This window comes from Zootoca vivipara, chromosome 6, assembly GCF_965207765.1.
Source record: "Zootoca vivipara chromosome 6, rZooViv2.hap1.1, whole genome shotgun sequence".
In the NCBI taxonomy this organism is placed as follows: domain Eukaryota; kingdom Metazoa; phylum Chordata; class Lepidosauria; order Squamata; family Lacertidae; genus Zootoca; species Zootoca vivipara.
In genome coordinates this window covers 80,856,974-80,884,219 of record NC_142589.1, presented here as the reverse complement: position 1 = coordinate 80,884,219, position 27,246 = coordinate 80,856,974, and the positions used below count along the sequence as shown (strand labels likewise).

Genomic DNA, 27,246 nt, shown 5'->3' with positions numbered 1-27,246 from the left:
GGCCAATTCTGGACCCACAAGTCCTTTCACAGTGGGGACATTGGTTTCCAGGCAGGAGTTGATCACGGTGTGGATTTGCCAAGCGTGCCTTCCTCTTAGCATGTGTCCTGAGTTCGAGTGTCTTCAAAGCCCATGACACCTTTGGCAGGCTGGCCAGCGCCCCCTCCATTTACGCGCCCTAGGTGACCGCCTAGTTTGCCTAAATGGATGCACTGGCCCTGTATGTGCACTCCTGTGGTGTGATGGTTTTTGTGGAGCGGGCCTTACCTGCTTCTTGCAATATTTAATTCAAGCTGGCAATTTAAGCTGGCACCCCTGGCTTATCAGTGGCTACTAGCCACACTGGAGGGCTTTAAATGCCCCTGAATACCAGTTGCTGGAAGCCACAGGAGGGAAGAGTAGCCCAGTATACCTGAAGGAGCGTCTCCACCCCCATCGTTCAGCCCGGACACTGAGGTCCAGCTCCGAGGGCCTTCTGGCGGTTCCCTCCATAGACAAGTGAGGGAGGGCTTTCTCAGTAGTGGCACCCACCCTGTGGAATGCCCTCCCATCAGATGTCAAGGAAATAAACAACTATCTGATGTTTAGATCTGGAGGCAGCCCTGTTTAAGGAAGTTTTTAATGTCTGATGTTTTATCGTGTTTTTAGTATTCTGTTGGGAGCAGCCCAGAGTGGCTGGAGAAACCCAGTCACATGGGTGGGGTATAAATAAATTATTATTATTATTATTATTATTTATTGCCATTTACCAGGGATTGTTTTGCTGTGATTAATGCATTGCAGGGGGTTGGGATAGAAGACCCTTGGATCCCTATATCCATCCTGTTGACCTGATGGTGTTCAGCCCTCCCAGCATGTGATAACCCCCCCCCCACACACACACACATTCTGCTCTGCAGGGAAAGCAGGAGGGCGGGACTACATGTTGAGTGGCAGGCAGGCAGGCTGGCAGGCAACGGCAAACCCCCCCCCCCCATCCACCCATCCTCCTCCTTGGGCGGGCCTTCTCCCTCTAAGGCGAGCAAGACCTCTCCCTCTCCACGACCACCCCTCCTCCCTCACCCCACCCTAAAGACCCCCCCAGGCGACCTAATTCCCCATCCTACTTCCTCCCTCCGTCCCTCCTTACCTGCCCCTCCCTCCCTGCAAGGTAGGCTCCTCCGACCCCATCCCTCCCCCCCCCCTCTCTCCTGCATCTCTCTCCTCCTGCATATCCTTTGTCTGCATCGCTTCTTTGTCTCCTCGCCCGCCTCGCCTTTGCGGCCTCGCCCAGGGGGCCCGCGAGCCTCCGGCCGGCCCCGGCTCCCTGCCCTCCAGGCGGCGGGCCGCGGCGGGGGCAGGATGGAGCCGCGGGGGAGATGAGCAGCGGCGGGAGGAGGCGGCGGAGGCGCAGGGGGGCAGCGCGGCCGCAGCGCGCATCCCGCATGGACCACGAGGCGGGCGATGGGGCAGGTCCTGGGATTCGCCCATTGCAGTAGGTATCTTGTGGGGCAGGGAGAAAGGGCGTGAGGGAGGGCAAGGCTCCTTATTCCTCCCCCCCAACCCCCCCCCAAAACCCAACCGCCCATGTTGGACGCCTCTTCTCTGGTCATCGATTTTTCAAAGCATCGCCCATTTCCACCAAGGCAGGTGGGGGAAGAAAAAAAACAACAATATGCATTCAATAGCGTTAAAAACCGTATTTTTTGGGGGGGGAGGGGTTGATGACTTTCCCTGTGGGGGACAGGGGAGTACCACTCCCTAGTGGGGGATGGGAAGGGTTTGCCAGCGCTTCCCCCCAAAAAACCCACTTTCGTTGCCCCCCCCCATTGCATCATTGGATCTGATGTTCAGCTGGTCCTGAGAGCCATGCTTATTTCTGAAATATTTATTTATTGACATGTTTACCCACCGTTTGTGACTCCTGATCTCCCCCCCCCCCCGTCATGCACTCACATAGAGTGTTCAGGTGTGAATGTATGGAGGGGGCAGTTAATTGCGTTTGCGTTTGTGAAAGCAGATGTGGAAAGAGGCCGGTTCTAACTGCACTCTGCACGCGCTCTTGGCTGCTGTTTGGTGTGTCCCAAGGTTGAACCCCCTGCAGCTTCTGGGAGATAAACCCATGCTACCCCACCCCCCCAACGATGTACCGGTAACGGTAGGGCTTTTCCAGAGATTAAAAGAGTGGGGAGGGGGAGGGAAGCAGTTAGGAGAGACTCCCTTTGAGTAAAAAAAGGGTGCATTGAAGCAAGTGTTTGGTGCAAGGCTGGGGGAGTAGAGGTCATTCGTTGTGTTTTTCTGGAAGGATAAAGAAGAGGGCTGCAGGGAGGAATCTCTGGGCAAGACTGTGATGCCAGATAAGTTTAATAAGGAGCAAGCCCCATGGAGACTTACTTTCGTGTAGGTGTGTGCAAAGGATTGTATTGCAAGGTAACAGCCAGACATGGACAAAATCACAGCAAAGCATTCACATGGATTCACAGAACAGATGGCATTCGGTGCGTCTTTATTATTTATTGGTTGCGCTTATACCACACCTTTTTCTCCCTCCCCATGTGGAGTAAAGTTAGGCTAAGGGGTGCCCCCACCCCAAGGTCACCCCCGCTGAGCTTCATGAGGCCAAGTGTGGATTTGAACCCCAGTGTCCCAGATCCTAGTCCTCATTTAACACCCGCAACAACCCTGGCGAGGTAGGTTAGTAGTCTGAAAAGGGGTAGTAAGGTGGCCAGCAAGATCACACCCAGAGATCTGAGTGGGGCTGAGTGGTGGGATTTGAACCCTGGTCTTTCCCAGGTCCTGGTCAGAGACTTGAACCACGGCACCTCACTGGTATCTCTGTTCAGAGCAAGGCAGGCCATGGATTCCCACAGCGCAAGAGGCAGAGGAAAGAGGCGGCTGGATGGAGAACTGAACTGAAGTCTGGCAAAGTCAAAAAACCTGCTGGCAGGGACTCTGATGGCGCAAGAGGAAATTGCTCCCTTTCCCCTCCATTAACCTTTTGTAGGGAGTGAGGCTTGCAAGGCATTGTGTGAATTAAAGCTTGGGCTGCTGACAGCTGGTGGATTTTTTTGGGGGGGGGGGACGACGACGACAAATAAGCACCCAGAGCAGAATTCTCCAGCATTTTGAGCTGTAAAAGTGCGGTCGTGTGCAGCTTCTAGCACGCCGCAGGAACAAAGTGTCTTTTCTACGGCATTTCAGTGGACTTTCTGGTGGTGTGGGGTTTCTGCTCTATGAAGGTGGCATCCTCCAGCATGTTTGCAGCTGAAAGTGGACCTGGGAACACAGGAAACTGCTTAATTGTCTCTATACTGACTGGCAGAGGCTCAGCAAGGTATCAGGCAGAGGATTCTCCCCAGCCTACCTGAGGATGCAGTCGGGGACTTTCTGCTACAGCCCTTTCCCCAGAAGCTGACCCACTTGGATATTGAATCTTTAGGGAAGCTACATCTCCTTGAAACAGGGATTTCAAGGTCTAAAAGGGAAGAGCCGAGTTTGGCCCACTTGGGGGATTCCTTGGCATGGCCCAGGAGAGGCATGAGGTCTCAGGGGAGCCGAAGGCCAAGGGGAGCCAGGTGTGGGAGAGTTGGGCATGGGCGGGCAGTCTTCTTTTTTCCTGCATAGCTTGGTGGGCAGGGCGCCTGGCGTGCGCAGGAAGCTAAGCAGGCTCAGCCCCAGACAGCTTTTGGATGGGAAACCAAACCACCAGCCCGGACGCTGGCGCCATTTCCGCATCGCTTGAAACGGAAGAGCCTTTGTGCTCACACAATGGAAGCAGAGAAAGGGAGATGGCAGGAGGTACTCCACACACCTGGGATGTGTTTGGCCCCAGAGCATTCTGGGTAAAAAAAGTAAAGGGACCCCAAAGGCGACTATGGGGTTGTGGCACTCGTCTCGCTTTCAGACCGAGGGAGCCTGCGTTTGTACACAGACAGTTTTCCTGGTCATGTGGCCAGCAGGACTAAACCCCTTCTGGTGTGATGGAGGACTGTGACGAGTGCCAGAGTGCACGAAAACGCTGTTTACCTTCCTGCTGCTGCGGTACCTATTTGCTTTCAAACTGCTAGGTTGGCAGGAGCTAGGACAGAGCAACAGGAGCTCACCCCATTGTGGGGATTCAAACCACCGACCTTCCGATTGGCAAGCCGAAGAGGCTCAGTGGTTTAGACAAAAACCCCACCCGCGATAGGTTAGTCCAGTCCTGGGTATCCAGGCTTCCTTTAGATTAAGACTCACATCATGCCTCTTTGAAGGTGAGCCTCAGGTCAATCACAGAGTGAGTGCAGAAGGCCCTGAACTCAGCCCCCACATCACCAGGCAGCGCAAAGGTGGACAGCTGCCTGCAACGCCCAAGAGCCATTAGCACAGCGCAGATCATGATTGTTGTTGTTGTTTAGTCGTTTAGTCTGTCCTGAATCTTCCAACATTTAGCTTCCTTGGAAGTCCATAACTTCTAGTGTTACGAGAGGGGGGATGGTGACTTTTATTTATCCACTTTCTCTATGCCCTGCATAATTTTTAAAGCTTCTATCATGCCCCCCCTCTTTACTTAGCTTTCTCTAAACTAAAAAGTCTCAAACACTGCAACCCTTCTTCATATTGGAGTTGCTCAGTCTTATATTGTAATCTCCTCGGGGCAGGGATCTGCCCCTTTGCCCTTGGTCATGTAAAGCGCCACACTGTGGTAATTAAATTTACTTACTGATTGATTGATTGATTGGAGTATTGAGTGGTTTGAAGAATCCCCAAAGCACGGCTGTAGTTGGAGAATTTTAATTTTGAGCAGACTTCAGTCCAATACGGTCGTACCTTGGAAGCCGAACAAATCGGCTCCCGAACAGTCAAAACCCGGAAGTGAGTGTTCTGCTTTTTGAACGATTTTCAGAAACCGAACGTCCAGCGCAGCTTCTGATTGGCTGCAGGATGTTCCTGCAACTAATCGGAAGCTGCGCCTTGGTTTTCAAATGGTTCTGGGAGTCAAGTGGACTCCTGGACCTCATTCTGTTCGAGAACCAAGATACAGCTGTACAGAGAAACTCCTGGCAATCAGAATCCCACTCCTGTCTCGGGGCTCCTACCCTGAGTGATGCCCCCTAGTGGATGGGTGTGGAGAGCAGGGACATGGTGCCATAGCGCCCCCTAGTGACCCCAGTCTTGCGAATCCAGCCCCATTCTTGCAATTGCTTCCTGATGTTTCCTGCTGCTGGTGAGAGACTAACCTTGGAAGTCAGAGTCCGACTGATGACTGTGGGGCGAGGCTTGTTTACCTGCACAGGCCGCTGGCAGAGCTCCAGTTGGTGCATTGCATGTGTAATGCGTAGAACACCCTGGGTGGGGTGGGCTGAGGTCATTTCCTAGATTTCCTGCTTGATTTCCTGTGTGCATGGCGGGGAGGGCATGGCCTGCCCAAAACAAGTAGCTGCAGCTCGTCCAGCTTGCCCTGCCAGCAGATCAACTGCCAAATCATTATGTAATGATAATAATTGTGCATTGCAATGGTATATAGTGTTCTAGAGCAATCATAGACAGTCATTTAAGACCCAGGACTGCAGCAACATTCAATTCAGTTTTAACAGTTGTACGCCAGAGGTTCCCAAAGTGAGCAGTACGGCCCCCTTGGGGGAGGTGGGATTCCTTAGGGGAGTGCTCAAAGGCAAAAGGGTCTTAGGAGGAAGCAGGAGGTGTGAATGACTCAGACTTTGAAAGGGTCACTGGATCAAGTTCATCAGTTTTGTTAATTAAACTAAGTTGTGTGATTAGTTCATTGCTTCTGTTTTGAATTTTATTGTGTTGCTCTCTTCCTTGGTGAATTGCGCAAACTACAGTTCTGAATAATGCTTTTTAGAAGGTAGGGTGAGGGCACTGGGGATGAGTTTGTGGAACCCAGGGGGCAGGGGCCCCTAAAAGTTTGGGAGCCGCTGTCGTAGCTCATTGGGTAAGGACCCGAGATTCAACCCCACCAACTCCAGTTCAAGGATCTCTTGAAAAAAGCTCTGGCTGGTAAGAGTAAATGGGGTCAATAATTAGACTTAGCATTTTTATTTTATAAGCTCCTCCAAGGATCTTAAGACAAAAAAAAATGTGAACACAGCTTGCTCTCTCAACCTCAGAACAACCTGGTGAGGTAAGCTAGGGTGTGCAACAGCCAGCCAGTAAGCCTCATCATGGTTGAATGGGGATTTGAACCCGTGTCTTCCTAACCTGGTGTTCTGACCACTAAGCAGTGGCATCTTCTAATGTGCAGAGTTCCGATCATTTTGCCTGCATCATCTCCGTAATCATTGTACAAAAAGCCCTATAAAATTCCCCACTCCTGTGTTGTAGCCAGGAGAGAAGAACTGGCTTCTTGGAGCTACGTGATGAATTCATGGCGTCGCCGAGATTCGAACCAGGAACCAATGTCAGTCTCCCTGTCGTGCATAACTAAAAGAGTGTGTGTATGTGTTAGTGGCTCTGGGTTCTAAGGTCTTCCTTCTGTCTTTTGCAGAAGAGTCTCCGTCTACCGCTTCCACCACACCTGACTCCACAGATGGTAAGTAACCCCGGGACATTTTGCACAGCTGCCCAAGACTGTGAGCTCGCAAACCCTGGTTAAGACCCTGATTGAGAGGGTCCCAGGTTTCTTAGAGAAAGAAAACAAACTGTGCAATATGTAAATCACAAGGTGTCACAGGCTGAAAGGACAACAGGGCAAAGTGCAGCTCCAAAGAGGTAATAAAGTATTAGAGCACAGTTGGTTAGAGCATGGTGCTGATAATGCCAAGGTTGCAGGTTCGATCCCAGTTTGGGACAGCTGCATATTCCTGCCTTGCAGGGGGTTGGACTACATGATCAAAGTCCAAAGAGTGCAATGATAGTATCGAATTTAAATTATAAGGAAGTCGTGGCGTGGTTGAGGGAAGTAGAGGAGTGGGGTGGCGAGAATGTAAAGGGGGGTGGGAAGGATTTAGGTTTGTGTAAATAGTAATTTATTTTGTGTGTTATTGTTTTTGTAGGATGTATTTTCTTTTTGTATTATTAAAAACTCAATAACTCAATAAAAATAAATTATAAAAAACACACACAAAACGGCTTTAACAGTGACTGTGGAGGCCAGTTCTGGATCCACACGTCCTTCCATAGTGGGGACATTGGTTTCCGGGAGGGAGTTGATCACGGCGTGGACTTGCCAAGCATGCCTTCCTCTTAGCATGTTTCTCCCTTGCGTCCTGAGTTCGAGTGTCTTCAAAGCCCATGGCACCTTTGGTAAGGGCTGTTCTCCAATTGGAGTGCTCGCAGGCCAGTGTTTCCCAGTTGTCAGTGTTTATACTACATTTTTAAAGATTTGCCTTGAGACAGTCTTTAAACCTCTTTTGTTGACCATCAGCATTACACTTTCCATTTTTTATTTATTTTAAGTTCGGAATAGAGTACTGTAAAGGGACGTGGGTGGCAGTGTGGGTTAAACCACAATGCCTAGGGCTTGCTGATCAGAAGGTTGGCGGTTTGAATCCCCGCGACGGAGTGAGCTCCCGTTGCTCGGTCCCAGCTCCTGCCAACCTAGCAGTTCGAAAGCACGTCAAAGTGCAAGTAGATAAATAGGTACCGCTACAGCGGGAAGGTAAACGGTGTTTCCGTGTGCTGCTCTGGTTCGCCAGAAGTAGCTTTGTCATGCTGACCACATGACCTGGAAGCTGTACGCCGGCTCCCTCGGCCAATAACGCGAGATGAGCTCCGCAACCCCAGAGTCGGTCACAACTGGACCTAATGGTCAGGGGTCCCTTTACCTTTAGAGTACTGTAGTTGCTTTAGAAGATGATAATCAGGCATCCGCATGACATGACCAGTCCAACGAACTTGATGTTGAAGAATCATTGCTTCAACATTGGTGATCTTTGCTTCTTCTAGTACCCTGCTATTTGTTCGCCTGTCTTCCCGAATGATGTGTAAAAATTCCCAAAGACAAACACACACACACTGTGATCAGCAACACAGAGGGAAGAGAAGTGATGGGTGGGGCAATTGGATCCAGGTAATCTTGTACCTCCAAGCGACACCTGTGACGTTTTTCCCTCCCCAGGTGGCAACGATGAATCCGACTTCCCTGAACTGCAGACGGCGAGGGAGTTCTCAGAGGACGAGGAAGACGAGGAGGTGTCTCTGGAGTGGGGGACCCCCCGGGAGCTGACTTTTTCCTACATCACCATCGCAGGGCCCCTCAACAGCAGCCCGCCGCTGGGGGAGCACGCCCCCCGGGGCAGGCGCGACTCCCAGACCCGCCGGGCGCGGGGGCCCCTACCACGTACGGACACCTGCGAGACCTTTGTGCCAGCGCTGGGGGACAGTTTGGAGAATATCCCCAGCCTCTGCCCGTCCCCCGAGGGAGAGGGAGAGCCCCCTCCGGCCGACAGTCAAGGGCTGGACACTTTCTTGGGCTGGGAAGCCCATGCAGGCTCCGTGGAGGAAGCAGACCAAGGGGAAGGAGAGGGGGCACAAGGGTCTCAGAGGCACAGCACTGTGGCGCAGGCACTGGAAGAGGGTCAGAGCAGCAGCAGCAGCAGAAGCAGCGAGTCGTCCTCAGGTACGGGGAGGGGTACTCAGAAATGGGGGCCCCAGGGGAAGCAGGAGGGGATGCTGTGGGGTGGAATTGTGGCCACGAAAAACGACTCACGTTTGCTACTTTGCCCAGGCAAGGAAAACGCCTCTGGTGTCTTTTAAAACAATGATTTTTAAAAAACAAAACAAAACAAAACACACCACCCTTAAGCATGGTTTTTACTATATGGCTTTTATGTGGAGCTGTTGCAAACTGCTCTGATATTTTATTTGTGAATATTCAAAGAGATAGAGAGATAAATTACAGGTGATCAATTGTTTGTATAAATGTGCCTCTACATGGTCATTGCTGCCAAGTCTCCCGCTGAAAAATGCGGGATCAACAGCGGCGTGGCACCGGAAGTCGCTTCTACTCTTGTCCGGACATGCGTAGAAGTGACTTCCAGTGCTGCGCTACCCATGTCTGGGCACCGGAAATCGGGCGGCGCCAGGACCCAAAACAGAGCCTCCCTGGCAGGTAGGAAATCTGGGGGATTTACGGGATTTTTCCCAATCCGGGCTGCCAGCGGGAAACGGTTTAAAATACGGGGGTTTCCCGCAAAAAAGGGAGACTTAGCAGCTATGTACATGGTAAACCCCCAAATCTGAGGCACTGAGAATGAAGATTTGCCCCATATACAGATCTCAACCATAGAAACATTACAGAGATTTGCAACATATCTCTATATCTCTATCTGTGCAAACGTGTGATATTATAAACAACTAGGAGGCAAGGTAGTGATTTCAGATCAATTCATCCATACCATGTGATTGCTGGATTGCCGGGGTTGGACTAGAGGAGCCTTGGGGGTCCCCTTCCGACCAAACAATTCTACGACTCAATTTTTTAAATTCTTTATTGCATTTTTTATAATTTACAGAGAAAACATATATTAAACATAACATCCAAATATTCGAACTAAAAAGAAAAAACACAAAACAAACAAAAATAAAGATATAAAAGGAATATAAAAAGAAGAAGAAAGAGAAAAAGGAAGGGGGGAAATTGATCAAATACACCAAATTATTCAAAGGATACGAACAGTGATTTGATTATTCTATATGCCAAGTTCCCAGAGAGAGATTATGTTTGTATTCCTTCCTTCCTTCCTTCTTTCTTTCTTTCTTTCCAGTCACTTTCTTTCTGTTCCGGAAAACTAGCTTGAATCCCTTCTATGTTGGTTGACTTCCCTCTATCTCTTTGCGGTTTCAATACTTTCCTTAAGTAGCGAGTATTCTGTATTCATTTGTTAACATCAATTTCTCCCATAGAACTGTGAGATTAATCTAGGCACAACAAAGTATTGTTTTTGGAACCATATTTTATCAGGTAGCTTTTGGAAGCAGTCCCATTCCTTTTTTACATTATTGCCTGAGTGGCTTCTTATTAGGTCTGTCATTTTGGAATTCTACGATTCCAAGAGGAATAAAAGAGTCGTCACCCTTCTGAACGTGCTGCTGTCCACTTTCCTCCAGACACTTCCCTGGAAGACCTCCCACCATCCGACGCCTTAGCGCCCCACCCAGAATCAGGCGCCCCCTGCGGTGCTGACACCCTCCAGCACCCATCACTGACCTCATCCGAGTTCTGCCAACACCCACTGTGGGACGAGGAGGTGGAGCAGAGGGAGGAGGAGGAGGAGCAGGAAGAAGACCTGGAGCCAATCTCAGAGCAGCGTCAAGCAGAACCGGACCAATCAGGGAACACTCTGGAAAAATGCCCCGTAGGTGAGCGAACCTCAGGTGGATTGTTCAGACAAGGCGTAGGCTGAGCTACGACTTGGCGGTTAAAACAGTCAGCTCCTCTTCCCAGGGAGCTCTGGGAATGGTAGCGCTGCGAGGGGGGTTAGGGGCGCTGCCAAACAACGCTCAGTGCCCCCAAACAAACTATAACTCCCATAATTCTTTAGGAGAGGAAAAATCCATGACTGTATCACAGCCCTGTATGCTGTGAATGTGACCTGAGAATGATGGGATGCCGTTCCTTAATAGACTTTTGCGGAGAATTTGCAGGGCGTTGCTTTTTTTTCTTCTTTTCTTTTCTGGCTGTATCCATGAGGACTAGAAACCTGTGGCTTCATATTAAAATGAAAGGAAGGAAAACCTCCAAGTTGTCTGCTTAGCTAGAGGCCTTATTCTGCAACTCGTGAGCTGCCGCCAATGGATATTAGGGGGGAGGGGGCGTCCATATCTTTCCAGCATCTCTCCCCCCCCACCCCATGCCTGAGCTTTCCTGTCCCCTCTGCTTCATGGCGTTGGCCTAGTAAGGCCTGCCTCGCCCAGAAAACATCCCTACTCACCTCCCCTGGCAACTTGCCCGGAGCAGAATGGTAGCCGAGTCGAGTCAGCGAGTAAAAATAGCTTCTGTGCTGAGCGGAGCAGGAATTGGAGCCAGGAGGGTCTCCTGCGTGTGACTCCCAAAGATTCCTCTCTCTCCCCTCACCCCACCCCCTCACACGGCAGCTGACTCTGCGGCTGAGCACCTGAGAAGGAACACTCTTTGTCTTCCTGCTTTGCAAGGCTGGCATTGGTTCCCGGTTCCTGGCTCCCAGTTCCTTTAAACAGAGCTGCACAGAGCAACATGAATGAGGAACGGAAGCATTTTGGAGAGAATATAATCTCCTGCTGATGTGTGCACACCTAGAGTCTATTAGGGGGCACAAAAGCCCAGTTTTGTGTTTAACCCGAAAGTCTTTAATTCCTCTGACATCGTGCGTGAAAAGCGTGTTGCAGGAAAGCAGCTGTTTAAGAGGAGCTTGCTGGGTCAAGCCAAAAGGCCCATCTGGTCCAGCATCCTGTTTTCACTGTGGCCAAATACCCCTCGGAACTTAGGATTCTGGATAGACTGCCTCTGGAGCTGGAGGTTCTATCAGAACCTAAGAAAATCCTGGCTGCTGAGTCAGGTCAAGGGCCCACCCAGTCCAGCATCTTGTCCTCACAGGGGCCACCCAGGTGCCCCAGTAGAAAACTCCCAAGCAGGATCCGAGCACAAGAGCCCTCTCCCCTCCAGCAGTTCCCAGGAACTGACATTCAGAAGCATAGCTGTGCCAGCAGAGCACAGCCATCCCGGCTAGTAGCCATCGATAGCCCTCTCCTCCTCCCCGAATTTGGCCAATCCTCTTTTAAAGCCATCCAGGTTGGTGGACATCCCTAACCTCCAGTGGGAGGGAGTTCCACAGTTCAATCTGCGCTGCATGAAGAACTTTTTAAAAATCTGCCCTGAACCTCCCAACATTCAGCTTCATTGGATGTCTCGGGAGAGAGGAAAAAAACCTCACCCATTGTTTGGCTGCAGATGGAAACCAGGAATGCCCCCCCCCCCGAAATGACCAGCCCCCAGCTGCCATCCCTGGATGTGGGCGCTCCCCTCCCTCCCTTTGGCCTCTCCACCCCCACCTGCGGGTGATCAGAACCCCCTCTGAGCGCCTGAGTGAGCCAAGGCAGGAGATTCTGTGACGGTAAATGGCAGCTGGGATTCGTCAGCTATAAATAGCCCCCCCTCCTCTGCCCCGACACCCCCCTCCCATGACTGGGTGCCCCTCCTCCAGCCAGACGCTTGTACGAGGTTCCCGCAGAGCCGCAAGGAGTATTGGATCTGCGAGAAAAAGGGGCTCGTCATGGCTAACAGAGGTAGGAATACACACACCCCAACACTTAAAAATATATCTATATCCCAAGGGGGCGCAGAGCTGCGTGGAGTTCAAAAGATGGGTGGAAGGACCTCTGAAAAGGGGAGAAAGATCGGCGGGGGGGGGGCTGTGTCAACCGAGGGTCTGCAATTGGGTTACATGGGAGGAGGGAAGATCCAGGAGGAAGATGGACCCGATCCTTAGAAGCTGTGTGTGGCTGTTTTGATGGAGAGGGGCATCCTGTATGGCGGGGTGGGGTGGGGTGGGGTGAGATCAGGGGAGGCAACGTTTTGGGGCGTGATGCGGGTGCCATAGGAGGTGGGTGGGTAGGTGGGACACCCCCCCCCAATCCCTGCAGCCTTGGCCTGCCTTTCTGCCCCCCTCCTGCCGCAGCCTCTCTTTCCTCGCTGAGCTGCCGGCCTGGCATTTGGGGCTGTCAGTTATAGGGGTTTAGCAGGGAGGGGGAGGGGGCGTGATGCTTCCGACAGCTGCAGGCACTTAGGTTCTTTTTCCATCCTCCTTCTCCTCCGTCGTCCTCCGGGATCGTTGGGGCCAACCGCAAGGCGTCCCTTCCCCAACCCTGCGCCCTCCAGATGTTCCAGACTACAGCTCCCACCTCCCGATTCTACATCTGGGAGTTGTAGTCTGGGACATCTGGAGGGCACAGGGTTGAGCGAGTGTGGGAGTGTGGGAGAATAGATATCGAGTGATTTAACCCTTTTACCCTCGGCCCAAGACACTGGAGAGCAGCTGCCAGTCAGAGTAGACAAGGCTGAGCTGGATGGAAAAGACAAATAACCTGATCTGGTGCGAGGCACTTTCCTTTGTTCCTAAATCCGTACCTGAGCACATACACACAGGAAGATGCTTCTTGCTAGAGCCTTGGGTCCAGCATTGCCTGCTCTGACTGGCAGCAGCTGTCTACCTGCAGGCTTGCAAACTCATCCAAACCTTTCAACTCAGCATGGGCTCCCCGATTCATCCTGTTGGAAGGGCGTGGCCCCCCCTTATTTATTTACGGTATTTAATCCGTCAAATTGTGAAATGAAAGCAACCTCAGAGCAGTTTGCAGAGAAGACAATGCAATGAAAGGACCGGCCAGAAGAACGAATGGCAACAATTAGGGGCTTTTGGAACGTTAAAATAACAGTTAACAGAAAACTCGCACTGGCTTCCCAGCCATCTGGGTTATCCAAACAAAGAATCTTTTAGCAGGCACCAGAAAGAGGACACTGAAGGCTGTTTGCCAGATAACACTAGGCGGGGAGTTCCAAAGGGTAGGTTCTGCCGCAATAAAAGACCTGAGTTCTTACAAATGTGAGTCAGGGATTAGGTGGAACCGTAGCAGGGTCAGCTCCCCTTGAGCTTGGAGGGCAGGGCAGAAAAGGGAGGATAGGCCATCGCAAAGCCATAGTGAGGATTGTTTGGGCTTCGGAGCCCCGAGTTCAGATCCGCAGCCCAAATCCAAGCCTCAGGCTTCTTCATGGGGAGAGGGGGCTCCTGGGGATGCAGGAAAAGGCCTTCTCAGTGTTGGCTCCTCCCAGGCAACTTTGGAACTCCCTGCCTAGGGAAGCCAGCCTGGCTCCCTCCTTGCTGTCATTGCAGGTGAAAATGGTTTTATTTATTCCAACAGGCCTTTGAGAAGTTGTGCTGTTTTTCAGATCTGAATTTTCACACACACACACGTTGCTTTAATTCTGTTACAGTTCAATTAGTTTTCAACCTTGTTTTTTTTTTAGCTTTCTGTGCTTTGAGCTGTCTTGTTTTCAATTTGTCTGGGATTAAGGTGGAATATAAGCAAGTGCATTAATAACGGTGGCAACGATTAGGGAGGAAAGCAAGGGTGCCGCTGACCATGTGCAGAGTGCTTTCCCCATTGCTGGGGAGTAGCGGCAGCCTCTGGGGTGAGGAGGCAGCGTCTCCTGGGTCCTGCCAGCTGGCAGCTCCCTTCTTGGAAACTTGAGTGCAGGATGCGGCCGTTGCACTGGGGCGGTCGGAAGAGGATTGATTTCTTCTCCTGGAGTGCTGCGTTTTCCCCCTTAGCCAGTGTGACCAACCTTAACCCTGAGTCAGGGGGTGAGTGCCCTGGGCAGATCGGAGACCTCTGGCCTCTGCATCATGGACAGAGGCCAGGGCATCTCTCCCCCAGGACACAGAGATGGCCACCAACTTGGGTGGCTTTCAAAGAAGTCTAGACAAATTCATGGAGGAGGAGAGGGCTGTTGATGGCTCCTAGCTGCCATGGCTGTGCTCTGCCTCCCTGGTCAGAAGCAGAATAGCTGCTATCACTGGATCAAGTGCCTCGGTTTTCTTGTTTTTACTGTGAATTACTTTATCCACTGACTTTTCCGCCCTACCCTTCCACGCTTTCCATATTTCCCTTCGGAAATGCTATTCCATTCATTCATTTTAACCTATTTATCTCACAAATTGACGCAGTTGCTCATAATTCGAGCCCTGCTCGGGTTTTCATCCTGCTATTTTCGTTCTTTAAAAACTCAATGAAAGGTCTCCAGTCCTCAAGGAACTTTTTGTCATTTTGGTTTCTAATCTTGCCTGTTCGTCTTGCCAGTTCTGCATCCTCCACCTTCCTTTTCAAAAGCCATTCTTCCTGGGTTGAAACCTCTCCTTCTTCCCATCTTTGGGCATACAGTATTTGTGCTTTAAGTTCCCCAGCTTTGTTGAATTATTCAAATCAAATAGTTTCAATTGGATTTGGAACAAATGTGCAATTGGTCTACCACAGTTTTGAATCAGATTATGTTATTGACTTTCTCAGGGGGTCTTGCAAACTGCTTTTCTGAATAATGCTTTTTATAGGGCGGGGCAGGGGGCACTGGGGCAAGTTTATGGAACCAAGCGGGCAATGACTAGAAACCTTTTGGAGCCAGTGTGTTACATTTCAGGCCTGAGATGATGTTGCTTGATCCCTTCCAGTGGTTCTGAAACTTTTAGTGCCTCCAGCTCACCTCCTGCCTGCTATGTTGCAAATCCCTGCACCTTCATGAGGACTAGCAACACGGGTGGTTCTCTCTACAGCATAATGAAGTTGTTGCTGTTGCTTGCTTCGCTTTCTCCCTGTGGTGGCAGGGACTTGGTGTCATAAGCAGGGCCGGATTTAGGTTTGATGAGGCCCTCAGCTACTGAAGGTAATGGGGCCCTTTAAATATCCAGCTGTCCTTTGTCAACAACAAATTGTCGCTGTTTTTTGTGTTGAATATATGCTATACGGTAATTTAAGGACCTCATGGGTATCTCAAGCCATTTGCACATGTTGCAACTATGCCATGCAGAATGTAGGCACCCTATATATAGAAAGGAGCAAACCAGTGATATTTCAGGGAGCAGGCTAGCAGGAGGAGCCCGTGACTTACATCATAGGAGCCTACACAACACAAAACACGGTTGCTGTGTGTAGGTTGAAACAAAATAAAAAGATTCCTTCCAGTAGCACCTTAGAGACCCAGTAAGTTTGTCATAGGTATGAGCTTTCGTGTGCATGCACACTTCTTCAGATACACTGAAACAGAAGTCATCAGACCCTGTGAGAGGGTGGGGAGGAGTATTACTCAAAAGGGTGGTGGAAATGGGTGATGGGCTGATAGGTGTGGTAAACCTGTTGACGACTGTTAACGACTGCAGTTGATATTACAGGAAAAAGCAAGGGGTGAGATGGCTAAAAATAGCTTTATGTATATATGTAGGTGTTATTTTATTTGTTTTTTTATCTTATATTTTGGAAATGTAAATCCAGTTGTTTTTCCTTTACATTTTTTGGGGGGGCCCAAGAGAGTGGGGCCCTAAGCTAGAGCTTGTGTAGCTTATGCGTAAATCTGACACTGGTCATGAGGACAAGCAAGACAGGTGGCTTTTATCTCTCTCCGCAGCGTAATGCCGCTGTCTTTCTCTCCCGCTTGCAGTGGCAGACCTGGTGTACTGGCGTGACACCCGCAAGTCGGCGTTCGTCTTCACCGCCTTGATGGTGGCCCTGCTGTGCCTGCTCCACTTCAGCATCATCAGCGTGGCCTCCTACCTCTCCCTGGCCGCCCTCAGCGTCACCATCTCTCTCAGGGTTTACAGCAAAATACTACTCGCCATCCACCGGGGGGAGGGACACAACCCTTTCCAGTGAGTGAACCACAAGGCACCCACCAGCCCCATTGCTGTTGTTTTCTCACAGTAGCCAAATGTCTCAAAGAATCCAGGTAGACTGCCTCTGGACCTGGAGGTTCCATAACAGGCTAAGAAGCACCTGGCTGCTTCTTGTTTAGTCATGTCCAGTTCTTCGTGACCCCATGGACCAGAGCACGCCAGGCACTCCTGTCTTCCACTGCCTCCCACAGGCGTAGCAAGCCCGGGTGGTACCCGGTGCGGATTTTTTTTGTCACCCCCCCATGCTGCTTTGCTGGGGCGCTGGCAAAGCTGTGCCCTCTTGGGAGCCACGGCTCCTGTCCGTCCCCCTCCCTGGCTCCGGGAGCTGCTTACTGTGAGCCGGGGGGGTGCTAAGCGGCTCCTGCTTTGCTGCTTTACAGCAAACTGGGGAGAGAGGAAGAGAGGGGAAGCCGTGGCTCCTGTCTGCCTCTCCCTGGCTCGTTGTAAAGAGGCAAAGCAGCAGCCGCTTACGGCGAACTTGGGGAGGGAGGGAGGCTGGGAGGGGTGGGATCCTCTGCTCACGGCTGCAGCCATGAATGGAGGATCCTCTACATGCGGCTGCAGCGGCGCGATGGCTGCTCGCGCCACTGTGGCGGGGCACTGCCTTGTCACCCCCGGAGATGTGCCACCGAGAGCGCACCGCCCCCTGTTGTGACGCCACTGGCTCCGAGAACACTGTCCGACTCCAACCATCTCGTCCTCTGTTGTCCCCTTCTCCTTCTCTTTCCCAACATCAGCGTCTTTTCCAGGGAGCCCCATAGCGCACAAATTAAAGCGCACCATAACTCATCCCTTGGGATTTCTCCTGCGCAAGCCCCCTTCGTCCCAGGCTGTCTGAAGCGCCGTATTCCTCCCCCCCCAATGCCCAAACTCTGAGGCCCTTCTCTCAGTCCCCCCACCGTCTCAGGCCCCCGTGGTGAGGATTCAGGAAAGGGCCTTCTCGGTGGTGGCTCCTCCCAGGCAACTTTGGAACTCCCTGCCTAGGGAAGCCAGATTGGCTCCCTCTTTGCTATACTTTTTCTTTTATTCCTTTTCTTTTATTCCTTTGGGAACTGACTGGGTGGTTGTTTTTTTTAAGGAAAGAGCTTTAACAGTCCTGTGCTGTATTTCTTTCTGTTTTTGATCTGTAAATAATAATAATAATAATAATAATAATAATAATAATAATAATAATAATAATATACTTGTACCCTGCCCATCTGACTGTGTAGCCCCAGCCACTCTGGGTGGCTTCCAACAGAATATAAAACACATATACAGTGGTACCTCTACTTACGAATAGCTCTACTTACTAATGTTTCTACTTACGAACGGAGCTCCGTCCGCCATCTTGGATGCGGTTTAGATAGGATTTTTTCTACTTACAAATTTTTAGATAGGGTTGCTTCTACTTACAATTTTTTTCTCCCAATGCATTCCTATGGGATTCGACTTACAAATTTTTTCGACTTACAAATGTGCATTCGGAACGCATTAAATTCGTAAGTAGAGGTACCACTGTATTTGGTTTCTTTTTAATACTACTTTAATTCTATTACAGTTCAATTACATTTTAACGATTATATGTTTTTAGCCTTTTTTTGCATTTTTTTTTTGTCTTGGTTTGATTTGTTTAAGCCGCCTTGACATCCTAATTTTTCATTCCCTTAAAATTTTCATGGAGACTTTAAAAATAAATAAATTGTAAGTTGATGTGGAGAACTGGATTTAAGACTGAAAAAAATTAAAGCTGGTAAAAATTGAAATTGGCATATTGGCCCATTCTTCTGTGGTTAATTACTCCTATATCTGGAGGCTCCACTATGGTTAGTTGAAGAAAAAATGGACTATACTTCCCAATAGGACAGAGATCCTCAGAGTGTGCCATGAGAGAACAGCAAAAGGCTCCCATGAGTTCACATGCAGAAGAAACTGTCCGTTATGTCTTTGCATGGATCTCTGGCCTTGCCTCCTTTCAGTCAGTGACTCATGCAGAGATGCAACAGGCAGCATCCCAGGCAGGAGTCAGGCAGTTCTGCTGTGTGTTTTTGAACTGAGTGTGACTGTGTCCTTTGATGAATCCCAGCTCAGAGACATAGCAGGGTCACTTTGCCTTCCTCCTGGAGGAATGCCTGCTGCATCTCTGCATGAGTCACTTATTCGTGCATTCTTCCTGATTGGAAGGGCATTGCCTGTTGCATCTCTCTATTAATGTCTTTCAAAGGAGGGCATGTTCCCCGATCATCAACTTGTGCAGAAACACAGAGGTGGGGGCTCCTCTCCAGGTGGGCAGCCCTCACACAATCAAGAAACATATCTGTTAATGATGCCTCCATCTGTGAGCAAAAACTGTGGTTGGTATCTTCCCCATTGGGATGAATGGGAGAGGTATAAGAACTACCATTCACTTCAATGGGCCTTGCGTAGGGGGAACTTCCTCCATGGAATCAGATCTGCCTGGGGCTCAGCCTTCTATCCTTGAATGGCACCCCCAAAATCCTCCTGTACCTTGCTTCCCAGTAAATCCCCCTCTCTCCATGAGAGCAGCTGCAAAAGCATACCACAGGATCATAGACTTGGAAGGGACCTCCAGGGGTCCTCTAGTCCAACCCCCTCCCATACCACTTTGGAGGACCATAATTTGAGCTGTGCGGCAGGGGATGTGCCAAGGGGTGCTTCTTAAGGTTGTCTTTGACAAGATCACCTGACATTTGCTCACCCACCCGTCCCATCTTTGCCAGGGCCCAGCTGGATGCTGACTTGGGGCTGTCAAAGGAGCAGCTGGAGCGCCTCACAGAGCGGGTCACCTTCTACGTCACCTCAGGCACAAAGTCCCTCCAGCGCCTCTTCCTGGTGGATGACTTGGTGGAGTCCATTAAGGTAAGGAGGAGTCGGGCTCAACTGCCCCTGGATGTGGAGGTTCCGCTTAGCTGTCACGGAGCAGGGCCTGGTTGGCCGAGAGATACGTCTGACAAAATCCAACTCAAGAGTAGACCCATTGACATGAATAGACCCTAAGACGGCCATGTGTGCTGATGTCAACAGACCTGCTCCGAGCACCACCAGCTGTTGCCCAGAGCCTGAAGGTGCAATTAGCCAGGGCTGTTACATATATTTATTTTATATTTCGCGGCGTTGTTCCATTTACATCCCACCTTTCCTCCAGGGAGCTGAAAGGGGGTGTCCATGGTTCTGCCCCTCCCTATTTTATCCTCACAACAACCCTGCGGGGTAGGTCAGAATGAGAGCGAGCCAAGGTGACTGGCCACCCAGTGAGCTTCGTGGCCTAGTGGGGGGATTTGAACTCTGCTCTTCCAGTTCCTTGTCTGACACTAACCACTAGATCCTCTGTGGCGGATGCTGGTGTGTGTGTGTGTGTGTGTGTGTGTGTGTGTGGAGAGGGGAACGGGTTCCAACTTTCCAGGGACACAGCAGGGCGGGGGGGGGGGGACGACGACTCCCAAGATTGCACTCCAGCTGGTCTCAGAACTTTCTCTGAGTCTAACGAAACCCTCCTGAGCCCTTTTCTTTTCTCCCCCTGTTGCTTCTCAGTTTGCTTTCCTGTTCTACATCCTCACCTACGTGGGAGCCGTCTTCAATGGGCTGACTTTGCTGATACTGGGTAAGGCAGTGGGCTGGGCAAGGAGCAGCGCACCTCAGGGCTGGGCAGAGAGAAGGGGAGCCCACCAACTGGGGGAACAAGCAACAACACTCTTGCAGGCGGTCTTAGCATAGCTGCCAAGTACCCCGTTTTCCCCGGGAAACCCCTGTATTTTCTTACTATTTCCCGCAGGTGTCCCGAATGGCAAAATACCCTGTATTCCCCCGGATTATGGATTACAGAGCTCTGCGCCGGCACCAGAAGTCACTTCTATGCACTTCCTGACATGCGTAGAAGTGACTTCCGATGCCGCTGTGCCCATTTCCAAAATGTCTGCAGCGCCAGAAGTCGCTTCTACGCATGTCCGGAAGTGTGCAGAAGCGAGTTCTGGCGTTGCGGACATTTTGGAAATGGGCACAGCGGCATCAGAAGTCGCTTCTACACAGGTCCGGAAGTGCGTAGAAGCGACTTCCGGTGCCACGGTGCTGCTGATCCTGGATTTTTCAATCCGGAATTTGGCACCTATGGGTCTTAGTGGTTCAGTCGAGATTCACTCCACTACCTTGGACTAGACAGAAGAAGTCAGGGAGAAAGTCTCCTGTGCCTTTAAGAGCCTCATTACAAACAGATGTTCAGCTGGTGAAGCCATGTCACAAAACACCACCTGTTGGATTTATGACACAGATGCCCTGTACTTTTCTGTGTACAGTAATACCTCGGGTTACGAACGCGATCCGTTCCGGATCGCAGTTCGTAACCCGAATAGTTCGCAAACCGAGCGCGATGGGCGCCGCCATTTTGCGCATGCGCAAAGCGCGATTTTCGCGCTTTGCGCATGCGCAAATCGCGCGATCGCGTGCGCGCGGGGCGAAAACACTTCCGGGTTTGCGCAGTTCGTAACCCGAACTGTTCGCAAACCGAGGTGGTCGTAACCCGAGGTACGACTGTATAAGACTAGGTTTTTTCCCCTTTAAAAATCATGGGGGGAAATGGGGGTTGTCTTATACATGGGGAGTGCATAGGGTGGACGTTTGATTGGTTGCTGCCGCGGCTGTTAACAACTATTGTGCGTGTTATTGGTTGCTGCATCAATGGGTGGCGTTGATTGGTTGACGCTGCTGCAATTGGGCAGGCGATTGTCAGCTTCTGCCAGCGAGGAGACAGACGAGAGGCGAATTTTGCGACAATCACCCCTAAAGAAAGCTCAACAGCCCTGGGGAACCCTCCGCAAAAAAAGCTCTGTGCCATCTCCCCCCATTTTCTTAAATTTGAATCCCCCCAAATAGTATAATAGTCTTATACATGGGGGCGTGTTATACACAGAAAAGTACAGAGTGTGTATATATAATATATATTTTGGGGTGGGGAGTTCACACCAACGGTTCATTATTGCACCGTTTCCTACTACTGTTAAAAGGGTGGGGAGGGGGACTTTCGACTAAAGTTTTTTTTAAAACTACCACTAGAGAATCTGCCATGGTTCCCTGCTATTGCTTCTTAGATTTGCTTGAAAGAGACAAGATGAGCTGGGTGGCGGCAGGCGAGGCGTTGGTTCTGTCGGGCCTTCTCGGTGGTTTCCTTGAAAGCATATATATTTCAACTCAAAACCGATGGCGTTTGGAAAGGGCTCTTTGCAAAAATGCAGAGGAGGGAGATCTCGCCAGTTAACAGCCCAGTTGCAGGGTCTCTCTCGGTTAGCGTATCGGGGTGGGGTGGGGTGGGGAAGAAAGGCAGAGAGCGGCACGGCAGATTTTCACACTCATTTTTCTTTATTCTCCTTCCTGCAGGTGTGATAAGTGCATTTACCTTCCCTCTGCTGTACAGGCAACATCAGGTGGGTGAACTGGGCAATGGAGGGGGGCGGGGAGTGTAGCTGGGAGCATTCAATTCCTTTAAGTTGGGGGGGGCTTAAGCCCCTTCTGCTGACATCGAAGCCCTCCTCCTCCTCCCCCCACATGTCTGGCTGGAGGCTACTCAGGGTTAGGACCAGTTGAAGACAAGGATGAGAATCGTATTCTTAGAGACGTGGGGCAAATCGGGAGAGGTTCCCCGCTGTGTTCAGCTCTTGCTTACCAATTGCTCCTCAGTGGGAGGAAAGTTCATTTTTATTAATCTTCTGCAAAGGAAATGTGTGTGGGCCTTCTCAGTAGTGGCGCCCTCCCTGAGGAACACCCTCCCATCAGATGTCAAAGAAATAAACAACTATATGACATTTAGAAGACATCTGAAGGCATTCCTGTTTAGGGAAGTTTTTAATGACTGATGTTTTAATGTATTTTTTAATCTTTTGTTGGAAGCCGCCCGGAGTGGCTAGGGACACCCAGCCAGATGGGCAGGGTAGAAATAATAAATTATTATTATTATTATTATTATTATTATTATTATTATTATTATTATTAACAATTATTATTATTATTATTATGCTTGAAGCAGGCTCTTTGCTCATTTTATTTGCTGACAGTTTCATAAAACGCACATCCCGCTTTTCACCTGAGTGGCTTATGGCGATAAACGTTCCAAAACGCGAATCAAATCTCAAACCATTTCCCATCTCAGAAATTTGAGCAAGAGCGCAGGGGGAAAGATTTAAAATGTGAGAGCAGCCATCAGCATCCTGGAATAAGATGGTAGTTTTTAAAGCAGGGGTTGGGAACCTGTGACTTTCCTGATGTTGCTGAACTACACCTCCCATGATTCCTGACCACTGTGGAGCTGTAGGCCAACAGCATTTGGGGGCGAGGTCAGCTATCCCCCATCCTTGTTATGACCTTGATTGGCTAAGGTCCGCGCCAAGACCCACTGGGTTCAGCCCTGTCCATCACTGGCATGTTCTTGCCATGCCCCCATATTCCTACGAAAACACAGATGTGAAGAGAAAACTGGTCCCTATACCTGGACTGGAATATGTAGTTCTCCCTATTGCTTTCACCCTCTCTTGCTTTCACCCTCGCCATGCATTTACTGTTTTGCCCTCTCCAGGAGTGTGCAAACTACAGTTCCCAGGATTCTTCAGAGAAAGCCATGTGCTTCCGATGGATGGCATGCAAGCCTAGGAACCCTTTAAGCAGTTGCTGAGTGCCTTCCCCTTTCTCTGGAAAGCAGCTTTTCAAACATATCGGTGGAAGGCCAGAGTGCCTCTGAGAATGTACAGAGTGACATCTGAAGGAAGCAGCCTCTTTAAAGCTCATGCACACACACACACATCCTGGAGGCTGGAGGTCTTACTGGCATTTCCAGCAAATCCCCGCTCACCAGAGACCCTTTTCATAGAATCATAGAGTTGGAAGAGACCACAAGGGCCATCCAGTCCAACCCCTGCCAAGCAGGAACACCATCAAAGCATTCTTGACATATGCCTGTCAAGCCTCTGCTTAAAGACCTCCAAAGAAGGAGACTCCACCACACTCCTTGGCAGCAAATTCCACTGTCGAACAGCTCTTACTGTCAGGAAGTTCTTCCTAATGTTTAGGTGGAAGCTTCTTTCTTGTAGTTTGAATCCATTGCTCTGTGTCCATTTCTCTGGAGCAGTAGAAAACAACCTTTTCCTTTTTCCTCTCTTCCTCTTTCCAGGCACAGATTGACCAGTACGTGGGGCTGGTGAGGAATCAGTTGAGTAACCTCAGAGCAAAGTAAGTTGTGGGTTTTTTTTGGGGGGGGGTGTTCTCTCTCCTTTGCCCCCTGCCTCTTTTCCTTGCTTCTTCCTCATGTGGAGAGGGGGCCATGTATCCTTGCATTGCCCACCAGGCCTAGATCCTGGGTCAAAGTGGATAACAGCTTGATTCCCCCAACCCCAAGTGGGAATTTTGATGTTCTCTGTGGGCATTTTGAGGTCCTACCTTTGGTCAAGCTTGCGGGCCAAGCAGCACCCCATAGCTCTGCTGTCCTCTTCATGGCCTTTGCTGTTGAATTGCATTTATATCTCACCTTTTCCCCACAAGCAACTCAAGGTGGCCAACATGGCTTTCTTCCCCTCGCAACAACCCTGCGAGGTAGGCTAGGATGAGAGAGGCTGGCCCAAGGTCACCCAAGTGAGTTTCGGCACCAAGGAGGATTTGAACCTTGGTCTCTATCTGGTCCAACACTCCAAGCACTGCACGATGTTGGCTCCTATATCACTGTATTTGGAAGAGAGAGCATCACACAAGCGTGCAATGAATTTTCAGAAGCCAGAAACTGAATAGTGAATGGGGTTTCTGTGTATATACCCCCATGGGTAAGCAAAGTAAGGCTGGGGGGGGCGGATCCAGCCCAATCGCCTTCTCAATCTGGCCTGCGGACGGTCCGGGAATCAGCGTCTTTTTACATGAGTAGAACATGTGCTTTTATTTAAAACGCACCTCTGGGTTATTTGTGGGGCATAGGAATTTGTTCATTTTGTCCCCCAAAATATAGTCCGCCCCTCCACAAGGTCTGAGGGACAGTGGACTGGCCATGGCTGAAAAAGTTTGCTGACCCCGAAAATTATACCCTATCCCCACAGCGCCCCCTGGTGGCACAATGGGCCATGGCTTGTTTGGGGCCTGTAGGAATTATGGAGGCAGGACCTTCAGGTGGGCATTGGAAAGGGACGCAGCTCTCCTAGCCCTCCTGCAATCTCCAGAGCAGACTCTGCCAACCCGGTGCCCTCTACAGATGTTTTGGATGACAACCCCCACCACCCCCCAATCAGCACACCTGGAGGGGGCACCAGGTTGCAGAAGACCATAGATGTTTCCACATTAATTGATTGCCCTGCTGGCCACAGACAGAGATGGGGCTGGTGGAAACTGTAGTCCAAAATTTCTGGAGCGGGCACCAGTTTGTCGAAGTCTGCTCTCAAATTTGAGGGGGTGGGGACCACCCGTCGCCTTTAGCACCCATCAGCTGTAAGGAAGTTCAGAAGAATTTAAGAAGAATTGGCCTCGCTGCCCCCAAACCAGAAGTTTGTCTGGCCTCGCATCCTGTTTTCAACCACAAGCCTCGAAGAAACGTGCAAAAAAAAAAGGAGATGCGAAAGTGTTTGAGTTTCCCCTCTTGTGCGCCTCCCCGAATTTCATCTGGATTAAGTCCTTAATGTGCGTTTTCGCTTTAAGTGTGGGGACTGGGCTGTTGCAGCTTAAACTCAGGGCTGTCGCCTGTTTGAAGAGCTCTTGGAATGTGAATCAACTTGATTCATTCATGGATTAAACCTGCATAAATGTGTACACTGTGTTGTTGGATGGCCAATAGTTCAAAAGGGGAAATAGTCAAACTACGGAACTCCCTGCCACAGGAAGCAGTGACAGCTACCAACTTTGATGGCTTTAAAAGAGGATTGGACAATTTAATGGAGGAAGAGAGGGCTTCTCATGGCTACTAACTAGGATGGCTCTGCACTGCCCTCCACAGTCAGAGGCAGCGATGCTTCTTGATGGAAACTGCAGGAAGGGAGAGTGTTGCTCTTGTGCTCAGATCCTGCTTGTGGGTTTTCCAAAGGCATCTTTGGCCACTGTGAGAACAGGATGCTGGACTCGATGGGCCATTGGCTCTTCTTAAGTTCTTATGAAATATACTTTGTTTTTAGATGATGTATGTTCATCATATGAGGCATCACATTAGAAAAAAGTCACCTGTCCTTCCTCTCACCTACATAAGGGGTCCCTCTTTTTAAGATGGGGAGAGGGGCACCTGCAGTTTTTTTGTTTGTTTTTTGAAAAGAAACACTTAAAAAATATATACTGATTGATTACTCTGGAGGACACATTTTCCAGTCAATAAAAATAAAAATCTCTCTTCTAACCTTTTAAGAACATCAGACAATGGCCCAGCTGGTTCAGAATCTTGTTCTCACAGTGGCCAAATACCACAAATAGCCTAGGAGTCTAGATAGACTGTCTCTGCACCTGGAGGTTCCATAAGAACATAAAAAACCTGGCTGCTGGATCAGGCCAAGTGCCTATCTAGAATCGTAGAGTTGGAAGGGTCCTCTATTCCAAAAACCCCTGCAATGCAGGAATCATTTTGCCCAACGTGGGGCTCGAACTCATGACCCTAGAGTCTCAGGCTACTGACTGAGCTATCTTAACCAGCCTCCTGTTCTCACAGTGGCCAGGCAGAAGCCAATACAGTGGTACCTCGATTTATGAACTTAATCCGTTCCGGAAATCCATTCTTAAACCGAAACCGTTCTTAAACCGAGGCACGCTTTCCCTAATGAGGCTTCCCATTACCGGTGCCCTTCCACAGTTCAGATTCCGTTCTTAGACTGTGAATCTGTCCGCAAATCCAGTTCGCAAACTGGGACACTACTTCCGGTTTCGCGGAGTTCGTAAACCGAATTGTTCTTAAACAGGACTGTTCTTAAACCGAGGTACAACTGTAATGGGAGACCCTCAGGGTAGGAATTCCTGCAGATAATTTTTTTTTAAAGCATGAAACTCTTTCCATTTGCTACCGGCTTAATTTCTTCTCTCTCTCTTCTTTTCCTGCTAGGGTGCTGTCTAAGCTGCCGACAGCCAAAGCGAAAGCCGAATGAATGACTCCCCCTCTTTCCTGCTCTGACTCCCTTACACACAGAGAGATATACGTATATACACCCACACATGCCTCCTCCTCCTCCTGCCCCTTTCCTTCCCTCCAGCTGCCCACCCACCTCTCCCCAAAGAGACCCTCCTCCTGCCCTTTCACACACACACCCCATGGCCTGGACACAACAGAAAGCCGCTTGCCTTTTCCAGTCAACCCCCCTGGGCTAACTGCATGCCGGAGACGTCCGTTCTCCCAGCGTAGTACTCTGGGTGGCTGCCATCCTTGAGCAGAGTTGGCACAGCTTGGAGGCGGGCACCCTCCCCAGCACCCTTCCCGGCAGTCCCGAGGGGCTTCGGTGCCAGGAACCTGTGGCTGTTTGGGGGGTAGGCTAAGGCCACCTTTCTTTCCCTAATACCACCCTCCCCGGTCTCCCTCCCTGCCTGCTGTATTTATTTCTTAAGGGAAAGTTGACACGACCCGCCAGCCTTGGAGTAGCACCTTCTTTCTCCAGGAGGGAGGCTCCGTCTTAAACAGGTGCCCAAAGCTGGCCAGAGCACACAATCGACCTCCATGCACCTTTTATTTTCCTTTCTCCCGGGATGCTCCACTTTCTGCCACACCATCCCGGCCAACGATGCGGCTGTGGGGTTGGCGCGAGCCGGTTCTCAACCTTTGCCTGGATTTACACTTTAATAAAAATGTTTGTTGGGAAAAAAACGTGTCTGACGTGTGGCCTCCTGACTGTGATTCCTGCATCGCGGGGGGTGGGGGGTGGTTTGGGGTTGGGGCTCAGTGAACCTTCGGGGTCCCCTTCCAACTCCTTCACTGTCATGTACCTACGAATGG

The 27,246-nt window shown here is 50.3% G+C and overlaps 1 protein-coding gene across 2 annotated transcripts; it reads left to right on the top strand.

The window, feature by feature from the left end:
* The first annotated feature begins 1,325 nt into the window (after positions 1-1,325).
* On the top strand, positions 1,326-27,117 carry RTN2 (reticulon 2). Of its 2 annotated transcripts, XM_035117691.3 has the most exons (10): positions 1,326-1,474; positions 6,467-6,511; positions 8,039-8,539; positions 10,030-10,281; positions 16,103-16,310; positions 19,055-19,193; positions 19,866-19,935; positions 21,702-21,748; positions 23,485-23,543; positions 26,365-27,117. In XM_035117691.3, the coding sequence occupies exons 1-10, from the start codon at positions 1,444-1,446 to the stop codon at positions 26,405-26,407; spliced, it is 1,395 nt and encodes a 464-aa protein (XP_034973582.1). In that variant the 5' UTR covers positions 1,326-1,443; the 3' UTR covers positions 26,408-27,117. The 2 variants fall into 2 exon arrangements, with proteins under 2 accessions (XP_034973582.1, XP_034973584.1); XM_035117693.2 differs by lacking the exons at positions 1,326-1,474; positions 6,467-6,511; positions 8,039-8,539; positions 10,030-10,281 and adding an exon at positions 12,120-12,183.
* The last annotated feature ends 129 nt before the right edge of the window (positions 27,118-27,246 follow it).

Coding starts and splice junctions, on each gene's coding strand:
- RTN2 (XM_035117691.3), top strand. CDS start 1,444: ATGGGGCAGGTCCTGGGATTCGCCCATTGCA. Junction 1,475..6,466: donor CCTGGGATTCGCCCATTGCA/GTAGGTATCTTG, acceptor TGTCTTTTGCAG/AAGAGTCTCCGTCTACCGCT. Junction 19,936..21,701: donor GCTGACTTTGCTGATACTGG/GTAAGGCAGTGG, acceptor TCCTTCCTGCAG/GTGTGATAAGTGCATTTACC.